General features: G+C 46.0%; 1 protein-coding gene across 1 annotated transcript in view; it reads right to left on the reverse strand.

Moving 5' to 3' along the window:
- Positions 1 to 12,050, reverse strand: part of LOC306908602 (uncharacterized protein) — a 55,471-nt gene that overhangs the window by 12,282 nt on the left and 31,139 nt on the right. The window contains exons 38-40 of the mRNA XM_079481632.1: positions 11,330 to 11,770; positions 9,258 to 9,671; positions 8,737 to 9,144 (exon numbers count right to left, since the gene is read on the reverse strand). Of these exons, the coding sequence (XP_079337758.1) occupies positions 8,737 to 9,144; positions 9,258 to 9,671; positions 11,330 to 11,770 (1,263 nt within the window). The remainder of the gene's footprint in view (positions 1 to 8,736; positions 9,145 to 9,257; positions 9,672 to 11,329; positions 11,771 to 12,050) is intronic.

A 12,050-nucleotide genomic window follows, 5' to 3' on the forward strand; every position in this document is an offset into this window, starting at 1 on the left:
CTAATGAGTCCTGGTTCATACCCCATCACCTCGTTCACCATAACGGCAAGCACCGTCTTGTGTGGGACTGCTCCTTCACCTACAACGGGCTTGCACTTAATGAACAGCTCCTAGCAGGTCCCACCATCGGTCCATCTCTCATCGGTGTCCTCCTGCGCTTTCGTCAGTATGCAGTGGCCATAAGTGGGGATATCCGAGCAATGTTCCACCAAGTTCGTCTCCTGCCTGATGACCAGCCTCTACTGAGATTCGTCTGGAGGAGCCTGCAACAGGAACAGAAACCGGAGGTCTACCAGTGGTGCGTCCTGCCATTTGGGACAACTAGCAGCCCCTGCTGCGCCACATTTGCGCTGCAAAAACACGCTAGGGACCATGTGGAAGGCAATGAGGACATCCTGCAGTCCATTGAGCAGTGTTTTTACGTGGACAACTGCCTGCAGAGCCTCTCAACACCTAGGTCAGCAAAGCTTCTTATCGACAAGTTGAGGCAGGTTCTCGCTTTAGGCGGGTTTGAGATTCGGCAATGGGCAAGCAACGTCCAAGCTGTCGTCGCCCATCTACCCTCTACTGCCCGCGCCGAGAGTGCAGAGCAATGGCTGGCAGAGAAAAGCCCCGACCCACAAGAGCCAGCACTGGGCTTACGGTGGTATTGTCCAACTGACCGGCTTGGCTTCCGAGTCAAGCCTCCCGAGAGTCAAACGCTCACCATGCGCCATGTCTACAAGGTGCTAGCCCGGCAATACGACCCGCTGGGGATCATCATCCCCTACACGACGAGAGCTAAAATCCTCGTTCAGAAGCTGTGGGCAAAGAAGAGGAGCTGGGATGACCCGAACCTTCCTCCAGAGATCATTGAGGCTTGGTCAAGCTGGGAGAGAGAGCTTCCTGAACTGGCAAGTGTGTGCATTCCCCGAACATACGCCCCATTGGAAGCTGCCACTGAAGCTACCGAGTACACTCTCCACGTCTTCTGTGATGCCTCGGAACAGGCGTATGGTTCGGTCGCCTATCTTGCCACGACGGTCAACCATGAAGTTCAAGTCTCCTTTGTCATGGCCAGGTCGAGAGTAGCCCCTAAGCGCCAACAGTCAATTCCACGTTTAGAGCTCTGCGCAGCTCTGACTGGAGCTCAACTGTCATCCCTCATCCATCGAGAGCTCACTCTAAAAATCACTGAGACTTATCTTTGGACTGACTCAACTACAGTCCTGACCTGGCTGACATCTGAGTCCTGCAGGTTCAAGGTCTTTGTTGGGACCAGGGTCTCCGAGATCCAAGACCTGACTGCTTCACACATCTGGCAGTATGTGGATACAGAAAACAATCCGGCTGACGACTTAACAAGGGGTAAGACCCTAGCCGAACTGGCTGCCCCAAACCGATGGATCCAAGGTCCAGCCTTCCTCCGCTCTCCATCGCGCAGATGGCCTTCAGCTCCAGATTCTGTCAACTCAGCAGATCCCTCTGAGCTTAAGCAGACCATCTTCTGCGGCCTCACGCGAATATGCCCTCCAGACCCAATGCCTGACATTTCACTGTTCAACAACTGGGTGGATCTGGTTAAGGCTACGCACCATTTGCTTCACGGGGCGGCCGCAGACCCATCATCCCCTACTCCTGATTTCCATCGTGCCGAGGCTCACCTGCTGAAGTCCAGCCAAGCAGAGAGCTTTCCTGAAGAAGTCAAGTGCCTGAAGGCCGATAGGCCTGTCTCCCCTAGCAGCAGGCTGAGTTCACTCGCTCCAGAGATAGACCTAGAGTCTGGCCTTATCCGAGTTGGAGGTCGATTTAGGCGCATTGAATCCGGCCCTACTGACATCCACCCGGTCGTACTTGATCCCAGCCATCCTACCACAAGACTCCTCATCAGAGATGCGGACGCACGTCTGCTACACCCGGGCCCTGACAGAGTCTTCGCAGAACTCAGGCGGCGGTATTGGATTATACGTGGGAGACAGGCTGTGAAAAAACACCAGAGAACCTGCCCTGAGTGCACCAAATGGAGAGGAAAGCCTTCGGTCCCCATGATGGCAGACCTTCCTCCGTCCCGTCTGCGACTCCTAAAGCCCCCATTCTACTCTACAGGAGTGGACTGTTTCGGTCCATATGTCATCAAGGTTGGACGCCGGAACGAGAAGCGATGGGGGGTGATCTTCAAGTGTCTCACAACACGCTGTGTCCACCTGGACCTGCTGGCTGGTCTCGACACAGACACTTTCCTCCTGGCATTGAGAAGGTTCATAGCGCGAAGAGGGACCCCCGCTGAGATACTCTCAGACCAAGGAACTAATTTTCGAGGGGCTGAGAGAGAGCTTAGAGAGGCGTTCGCAGCTATGGTCCCAGATCTACAAGAGAGACTTGCCAAACATCAAATTAAGTTCCGGTTCAACCCGCCAGCGGCGCCTCACTTCGGTGGGGTTTGGGAACGTGAAATACAGTCCGTCAAGAAAGCCCTCCAGGTGGTTATCGGGACGCAATCCCTCCATGAAGACGTCCTCCTCACCCTGTTGATCGAAGTTGAAAGCATCCTCAATGCCAAGCCCTTGGGTTATGTTTCGTCAGACATAGCTGATCCGGATCCTGTGACGCCTAACCTGCTGCTGATGGGACGGCGGGACGCCTCCTTACCCCAAGTCTCCTACGCTCCTGACACCCTCACAAGACGACGCTGGCGCCACTGTCAGATGATGGTGGACCACTTCTGGGCTCAGTTCCTTAGGCATTACCTTCCTTCACTACAAGTCCGGCAGAAGTGGCGGCGACCCACCAACGACCTTGTCCAGAGCACAGTCGCTATGATCGTCGATCCCCAGCTTCCGAGAGCGCAGTGGCCTATTGGGAGGATTGTCAAGGTGATAGAGAGTGCAGACGGTCATGTCCGGTCGGCCGAGGTTCAAGTCGGGGAGAAGACTTACTTGCGGCCGGTGGCACGGCTGGTCCAGCTGCCTGCCATTCCAGATGACGTTGAAACCAGTGCAGGGACTCCAGCAGCACCTTTAGGAATTTAGTAGTCTTAACATAATAGCTAGGCTATTCTGGGGGCGGCTGTTGTAAATTCCCTATTACTGTTTTATTTTATTGTGAAGGAACGAGGCAGTGCTGAATTTATTGTTTATACATCAGGCACCTCGCTGGGCAGCTAAGGGGTCCTTGGGAACATTATGTTTTGCCTTCCGCGGATGCTTAGTTCATTTTCACATTGATGCCTGTTTGCGTTTGTGATAAAGGTGGGTTATAACGGTCTGTTAACGATCGCAAATTAGTTCTTTTGATGTGCAAATGAAGCGGCGATATTCGGCGCATATTTAAGTTAACGCTATTTTGTAGCGATGTTTATTATGTTGTTTAATGTGCTAACGGAGTTAAGTTTAAATGTGCTCATTAAGTTAGCACACCTCCTTATATATATTATTTATATTCATATTTATGTTCATTGCAGATACCAGTACAGATCAATGTAAAGGCTAAAACAGTAACACATCGTGCTGTGTGTACTTTGGAGTGGTAGTTCATTCATTAAACCACGTCAACTGTTCTACTGTGTCCGGTCTCGCTCTCTAATCGGAGTGTCTGTGTGGATGAGGTGTTCCAGCGAATCCACCTATAATAACATACAGTCCTAGCTATCTCCAATACACATAAATCCTAATAATCAGTAATTATGTTCCAACTAGAGGCAACAAATGTCGTGTTTATAATGGAGTTTATTGTCTTTGAGTCGCGACGAGACATGATGTAACACTGGTTGATCAAGAAGGGCCGAAGCTCTCACAGGATTTATTATGTTACCATTCCCTGCTGTAATGTGAGCTTGTTTATATCGTCTGTCGGCTTGATCTTCATTTTCCAGATCAGATTCGGGCTCAAATTGATAAGGAAGGATCGATGCCATTTTATCACCTGTCAGTAGTTTTGGAACGTGATGTTCCGAATATGGTAAGAGGCGTTACATGTCAGTGCAGTATTCCACCAATCACTACGCACTAGTGAACTGGCCAATCACAGCACACCTTGCTTTTCAGAGCGATGAGCTTTGTGAAATATCAGCACGTTTCTGAGCTGCAACAAAAGTCACTATTTATTTGTTTCCATCACTGTTAATGCTTCTCAGACAGCGGACACAACAAGCTGCTTCTTCTTCAGCACTTGTCTCGGTCAAACAAGCAACACACCTGTGGAAACTGATGACCAGTGGATATTACCTGTCGACACGGACAAAGCTGAAGAATATAAATGAAAAGTGATGCTGTTTACACAGTGCCAACAAACTTAGTGTCAGAGACAACCAGCATCAATAATAAAGATGATGAGCGCTGTTTTTGTTTTAAAAGAAGTTTCCACATCAACTCCATTACATTACAGCAGATATACTGCAAAACATCTTAATACACTTGAGAATAAGAAGCGTTTGTTATTCCCTCTGTTGTGATGATAAACTGATGAGATACAGAACAGGATTCATGTGTTCACTGTTTGAGGAAGACGAGTAAAGAGCTGCACGGTTGTCTGCTGTTCTGTCTAGATTTCAGTGTCTTCCACACAAGCTGTTGAACTGAACACTGACTAATATTATTTGGTTTTCTTACTTTAAAACGTATCGAGTGCTTTAATCGTGTTTGAGGCCTTTTATGTCTAAAAGAATCAGGTCACCCTGATCAAACATTACACAACATGAGGAATTAAATATGTTCACTTGAACAACAGCAACAAACACCAACAGGAGTGTCACACAACAACAAAGCTAAACACAAGTTTGTTGGATTTAGAATCGGTCTTCAGACTCTCACCTGAGTTGTGATATGTACGGAGATGTGCTTTTACTTTTTATGAAAACTCTTCAAAAAAGTGGATCAACATCCTTGCATGTATGTTAAATGGTCTCTTTATATTAAGTAATACAAAACGAGAAATTCTTGTTAGAGAATGTGATCAGAATTCAACAGATTTCACATGTACATGTTACTAAAGCAATGTATTATTTACACATAAAGTACTGAATCCATGTCAAATTCCACAGAACTAACTTATCACAGTACTACTGGAGGGGACTGGTGGCCTAATCAGAACTGTGACACAGTGATTGAAATGAGCGCTGCTCAGCAAATTGCTCTCTACTAAATGTTCTGGAGTAAAGAAGAGCTGGAGCTGTAGAAGACAACTACTGGCTGTTTGGGTACCGAGTGTACTCATTTGGCCATCCATAATGAAATAATTCCAGTGGGCAGTTACAACCACTGTCTCGAGCCAGATGGTAGTGTATGCTGTGTCACAACATAGCATGGATAATTATCCAACATATTCTGATGCAAATTAGAGGGTATAAAACATCTCGGTTACGTATGTAACCTTGGTTCCCTGATGGAGGGAACAAGACGTTATGTGTCGAGACTGACATAATGGGGCTTGACTTGAGAACCTATCATCTCCGATTCTAATTTGAAAAGGCCAATGAACTTTGCAAATGTGACGGCCCACCAGACTCCGCCTCGTACATACGAGAATAAAGGGAATATGCACATTCATTCACCATTTTTGGGATGAGGAACTTGAGAGGCACTCTCATTCGCCGCAGCACAGCTCATGGCATGATGGACACAACGTCTTGTTCCCTCCATCAGGGAACCGAGGTTACATACGTAACCGAGACGTTCCCTTTCTGTCGGTCTCTCCACGCTGTGTCGAGACTAACAGAATGGGGTTCCTGTCGAAAACGCCACGGTGCTGCGCCACATCACGATTTCCAGCAGATATAATATGTGGAATGCCTACATGGTCTCACCAGTGGGGAGAACTCATGGGAGTAGTAGTGCCCAAAGCAGGGGAGCACAGAAGGGGTGGAGTCCACCAAAGGTGAGGTCACAGGTTAGCCGACAGGGGAACCAAGAGTGAGAAAGCGTCAGACGGGACTACCCAAGTAGGGGAGTCACTACGTGTGGAGGACTAGCCCAGGTACAAGGGTTCACCTCTTGAGGGAAACTCACATATACTGGGCATGAATACGAGCTAATCCGCCAGGCTCGTACTCCCCAAGTGCTAAGTGATGGATGGAATGCCTATACTTCGTCCAGTGGAGGAAAATAGGGAGGCTGGAATAGAGCGCTTACTTGCCTGAAGAGGGGAGAGTCGTGAGCTCAGAGCGAGAGCTCTTTGTCCGGTCTGAGTAGAAGTGCAGGGCGCGTACTGCCCACGACAGGGTTGGGACTTCCTCCCCGGGGAAGTGGCTGAAGGTAGTCGGCAGCGGAAGTGGTGGGGACTCTGCGCATGTGGCAAGGTTGGGGTCTAGCCTGAGTGGGGTACCCCAACTCTAGGCACCCGCTGGACACGGAAAGTGCCTGCTGATCTGAAGGAGCGCCGACAGGAGAAGCGCCTTCTTCATTAGAGAAAGATCGGGTTCTCCAGGGGCTCAAACAGGGCCTTAAGCAGGCCCACCAGGACAATGTTAAGGTCCCAGGAGGGTACGAATAGCGGACAGGGGAGAATAAGCCCCCCCCTCCGCACACCCCTTAGGAATCTGCTGATTGGGTAGTGCTGCCTAACACGACACAGATCAGTGTACTCTGTGCTACAGGAAGCGCAACAGGGCAGGAAGAGGCGCCACTTATTGCGACAGTCGCCTAGTGGTGGTGCTCTTGCACGAGAGACCATGCTCAAGAGAGCGGGAGACAGGTCACTTCGGATCTCCTCGTCCCGTCCAGGGTCCAGACATGGGGGTTCATGGTGTCCAGAGGTCTGGTCTCGAGTGCCAGACAATGCCATCTCGCCAGGGGGGAGTGGCCGTCAGAGCGTGTGCTCCGAGAGCCAAGTCTGGTTGGGCCATTTGGGCGCAACTAGCAGACTTTAGATGCTCCTCTACCCTGGCTTTACCCTGGCTCCGCACAGTACCTAAGCCAAGGGATGGTGTCCTTGACCGAGACCTCCACGGTTCGGATGCCTTTCTCTGTGTCAGGGGACAACAGGGACACTGTCTCCAAGAAGAGACCGGCGCACTGGATTGTGGACACCATCCCTTGGCTTACCGATCTCAGGCCCCTGCCCACTGTAGTGACGCTCACTCCACTGGGGTGCAGCTACCTTGTGGGCACTGGCTCAGAGCTCCTCTCTGGCAGACATCTGCAGAGCTGCAGGTTGGGCTGCGTTCAGCCTTTTTCGCACGGGCGTCGAACCTGTGTGGAACTGGGTCTCCTGCAAAGCGCCCTCTCTCCACTTCAGGCAAGAAAGGGTGCTACTCCGGCCTCCCTATTTTCCTCCACTGGATGAAGTGTAGGCATTCCGTCCCTCACTAGGCACTTGGGGAGTACAAGCCTGGCGGAGCAGCTCGTATTAATGCAGTATATGCGAGTTTCCCTCAAGAGGTGAACCCTTGTACCTGGGCTAGTGCTCCACACGTAGTGACTCCCCTACTTGGGTGGTGCTTCCCAGTAATCCTTATGGTGTCGGGCGGCCTACTCGTCTCTAGAGTAGCAAGGCCACCACCTGTACGACCGGTAGTAAGAAGCTCTCATCGTGGTCACACGAATTGATGTCTTACTACACCATTGGATGGTTACGATTTGCGAGGACGCTCATTCATGACTCGCCTAGGCCGGTCAGTGTCGTACCGATGGAAATTGTGACGCGCATAGCACAATGGCATTTTCGATAGGGACCCCATTCTGTCAGTCTCGACACAACTTCCATCATGCCATGAGCGGTGCGCCGGCCCACTGCAGCGAACGGGAGTGCCTCTGAAGTTCCTCAGCCCAAAAAGGTGAATGAATGAGCATCTTCCCTTTATACCCGTATGTACAGGGCGGAGTCTGGCGTGCCGTCCCAATCGCCAAGTTCATTGGCCTTTTCAAAGTAGAATCGGAGCTGATAGGTTCTCAAGTCAAACCCCATTCTGTCAGTCTCGACACAACGTCTCGTTCCCTCCATCAGGGAACAGAGGTTACATACGTAACCGAGATGTTTAATGTGGAGAGAGGCAATTATTGTTGATTTGGTTTGCCATATGCTCTCTCCAGTCTCGCATCTGTTCCCGTCCTCTCATTTCCTTGTTATTGATTGTTAATTAGTTCATGCCATTCACCTGTTCCCCTCTTGATTTGGTCTCTTATTGAATGCCCTTGTGTCTTCTGTCTTGTGCTGGTTTATTGTGGTTGTGTGGCGAGTTCCTGTGTCTTGTTAGTCTAGTCTAGTCTAGTTTAGTGTAGTGTAGTTTGTAGTTCTTGTAATGAATTTATTTTTAATCTTGTAGTTAGTCTTAGTCCTGTCTTGTCATATTATTGTATCCATCCCTGTTTTGGTATGTTACCCCTTTGTTTGGTATTTATTATGAAACGTCTTATGTTAACCCCTTACTCGTTGTCTTTTACGGCTTATATTGTCATATTAAATTAACGTTAATTTCAAACCCTAAAACATAACACAGTCAGGATTTCAATGGTAAACAATGTCAAGCTAGAAGTATTGGAACCCTGCATCATGTTCCAACACAAGACACACCAAGAAAGAGAGAAAACCTATGAAGAAGACAGGATCTTGACAAAGCAAATCTAAACAAAGTTGATTATTGTTCATATTGTTATATTAGTTTATTGCTTATTTTACTGTACATTTGATGCAAAAATTAATTTCTTAGTTCACATAGTTAACTAATGCAACCTTACGGTGAAGTGTTATGCTGTACATTTATTTGCGATGCCAATTCTTTCTGTTCAAGATTCCCCTAAACATGGACAGATAAACTATACTGACCTGAGTCTTGATATGTACGGCAGACACTGGAGGAATCCTCTCACTTCACTCTCTTCATGTGTCCAGTCTCTCAGCTCTACTGGTTTCTTCTCTGTTTGGAGTTTCAGCACTTCTAGGAGGATGGAGCTCTTTCTCTTTGAGAGGTTCATAGACCAAACTGGAGCAACTGACTTAAAAAACACCTGCAATGCTGGAAAAACATCCCTACCGGTTTGACTTTTGTACACCTTTATTTGTGTGTACAGATCCAGCAGGAAATTACAATTGCCATTGGATATGTAGGAGTATAATGTATCCATAGACATCACTGTGATTTCTTTCTGCAAAATAGGCACTTGTAGACACATGTCAAGTACTGATAGTTTCAATCTCCAGTTCATAAAGTCCTCATTCTGTGGTGAAGGTAACCTTCACAAACAGTAAAAAAAACAAAAAATACTGTAAAAAGGTCTGTTAAAAACTGAACTTCACTAGGAAATCTAAAACATTCTGGGCTGATGCACAAAAAGCTTAACTCTCACCTCAATTCAGAGATGTACGGCAGACACTTGAGGAATCCTCTCACTTCACTCTCTTCATGTGTCCAGTCTCTCAGCTCTACTGGTTTCTTCTCTGTTTGGAGTTTCAGCACTTCTAGGAGGATGGAGCTCTTTCTCTCTGAGAGGTTTATTCTCCAGACTGCAGGAGATGACTGATGATATATTGACTGTAATGCTGGTAGGACACTTCTGCCTGTTTCACTCTCATAGTTCTTCACATGTGAGTACAGGTCAAGCAGAAATGTAGAGTTCCCATGGTAAATGTATGAGAATAATGACTCCATGTGTAAGTCTGTGATTTCTCTTAATAACGAAGGCTCCTGCAGACAAAGACTGAATGCGAATAGTCTTGTTTGTCTGTCACTCTTTTTGGAGAACTTATTCTGCAAAGAATACCTGCAGACACGGTGAAATATTTTTTTTACACAAGGAAAGAGCTCCTTTTTTCAGGTTTATGGACAATTGAATGAATTTTAATTTATGTGTAAACTAGTCCTTTAAAATCCAGCGTTACGAATTAATTACTTAAGAGCACCATTGAGCCGAATTGTTGTCGTTGCTTAATCATCACACTCTGTGCTGATTCGTGCCAGACGGTACGGATTTGGTTTCATTTGATTCCTAATCTTAAAGCAACACTAGAGTTTTTTCGAACCTTAAAATAATCTCTCTATAATGGTTTAAGTGGTAGGACAACTCTTAACTGGAAACATTTTACTGCCGCTGCGACCTAAGCAGCCCTTTATCGGCTGAAATCACACTTGTAACTTTGGAGTGTAGGTAGTTTCACAAGCCCTGCCCATCACCTGTTTTACGACATACATCTTGTAGCCTGTGTAAAGTTGGCCAACATCTTACAATAAGACAAACAATCTAGTTCAACCATCACCATGGCAGAGCCAGCAAAAAAAGAGAGAGAGTGATCTGACACAGGCCCAAACATGACTCAATATCTGACTAAACTCGGTGGCGTGAGCTGCAAGAGGCATCTGGTTACAAAACGGATGGAGACCTAGCCTTCCTGCTACTGGATTTGAAAGTCTTATATGAACTGAAGATTACTTGCGTTGTGAACTAAACACATTCACATCCATGCATTGTGTTTTGGGTGACTGCAAATGTGTTATGTAGCTAACTTAGCACGTTAGCTGCTATGTAGCTAGCACGCAATGCGCTAACGGATAACAACCAGCTGCTACCTCAGAATCTAGTTTGACCTATTAGTATAGCCCAGTAGTATACTGCCCTACAAAGGCAAAGTGCAGTAACTACACAAACACTGAAACTGAGAAAATGCCTTCAAGTTTTCACACTAGCCAGTCATTGCAGCCAGTTACTGCAATTTTGACAATCTTGTTCATCTGAAACTGGACAAAATTTAACCAGGAGACGAAGCTGTTTCAAACATTATCTTAATTTTGGCCAAATGTGTAGTTCTTGCATTTTGTAGGGCAGTATACCCCACAGGTGCCAAAATAGTTATTTAGTACATGCACAGTTTATGAAGTGACATGATATAACAGTGGTTTATAATTATTCGCCCATGTGGAAGCATATACAGCGACAGTATTTAAAACATTGATGACAGACAATTGCGTTTATAAATGAAATCAGCGTTATTCAGCAAAAAGCTGGATTAAAATACAATATGTTGAGAGAGTACAAGCAAAACGCATCTGAAGCTTCAACACCATACACAAATACGAAGTGATGAAGTCACAAATGTGTTAATTAGCGTGTAACATCAGTGAGCCTGATGACGTGAAGACATAAATCGTAAATATCATCTTATCAAATATCAAATATTAAGAGATGTTCATATTTAAGGGAGAATTATTTAAAGGTACAAACCAGTCAAAATGGTTGAAACCACGAAAAAAATTATATTTACATAACACATACATTCTCCTTTTATCAATTACATAAGAAAAGACTATATAATTGTACTTGTTGTTTAATGAATCTAGTTTTTTAACAGTTAAACAAAGTAAGAATTTATAATAATATCATTAAATCTTACTTTAGAGTCACAATATACAATATGAAAGTCTCACCTGAGTTGTGAGATGTACGGCAGACACTGGAGGAATCCTCTCACTTCACTCTCTTCATGTGTCCAGTCTATCAGCTCTACTGGTTTCTTCTCTGTTTGGAGTTTCAGCACTTCTAGGAGGATGGAGCTCTTTCTCTCTGAGAGGTTTATGATCCAGACTTCAGGATATGACTGATGATATATTGACTGTAATGCTGGTAGGACACTTCTGCCTGTTTGAGACTCATAGTTCTTCACATGTGAGTACAGATCCAGCAGAAAATCACACTGAACAGCGAGATTTAAGTAATCAAAGGGAAAAGATGTGTAGTTGCACACAGATGTTAATAGTTCAGTGTACATCTCTCCTGTATTTGTTTCACACTTGGATGCTGAAACAAACAGATTCACGAGGAACTGGAAACCGTCTTCAGAAATCTCCTCACAGAGAACAGAAGATAATCTGTTAAAGCACAAAGCAAAATATCACTTTAACGTTGAAGAATGTACTTTAATTTGCAATGGAGCTAATTACAGTATATTTCCTTAATGGAGAGAGCACAACAACATCAAATGGTCCCAACCCTTTTAAATAACCAATAGTATTTTGTTTATGACAAAGCTGCATTTAACAGCGTGATAGCAACAGTGGAATAAAGGTCTAATGGAAAGATTAGAAAGATCAGTGATGTGAAATTTAAACTTGTGGATTACGTATGTGAGCAACACTGGCCTTTGTCTTC

Source organism: Barbatula barbatula (assembly GCF_947034865.1).
Source record: "Barbatula barbatula genome assembly, chromosome: 19".
Taxonomy (NCBI): Eukaryota; Metazoa; Chordata; class Actinopteri; order Cypriniformes; family Nemacheilidae; genus Barbatula; species Barbatula barbatula.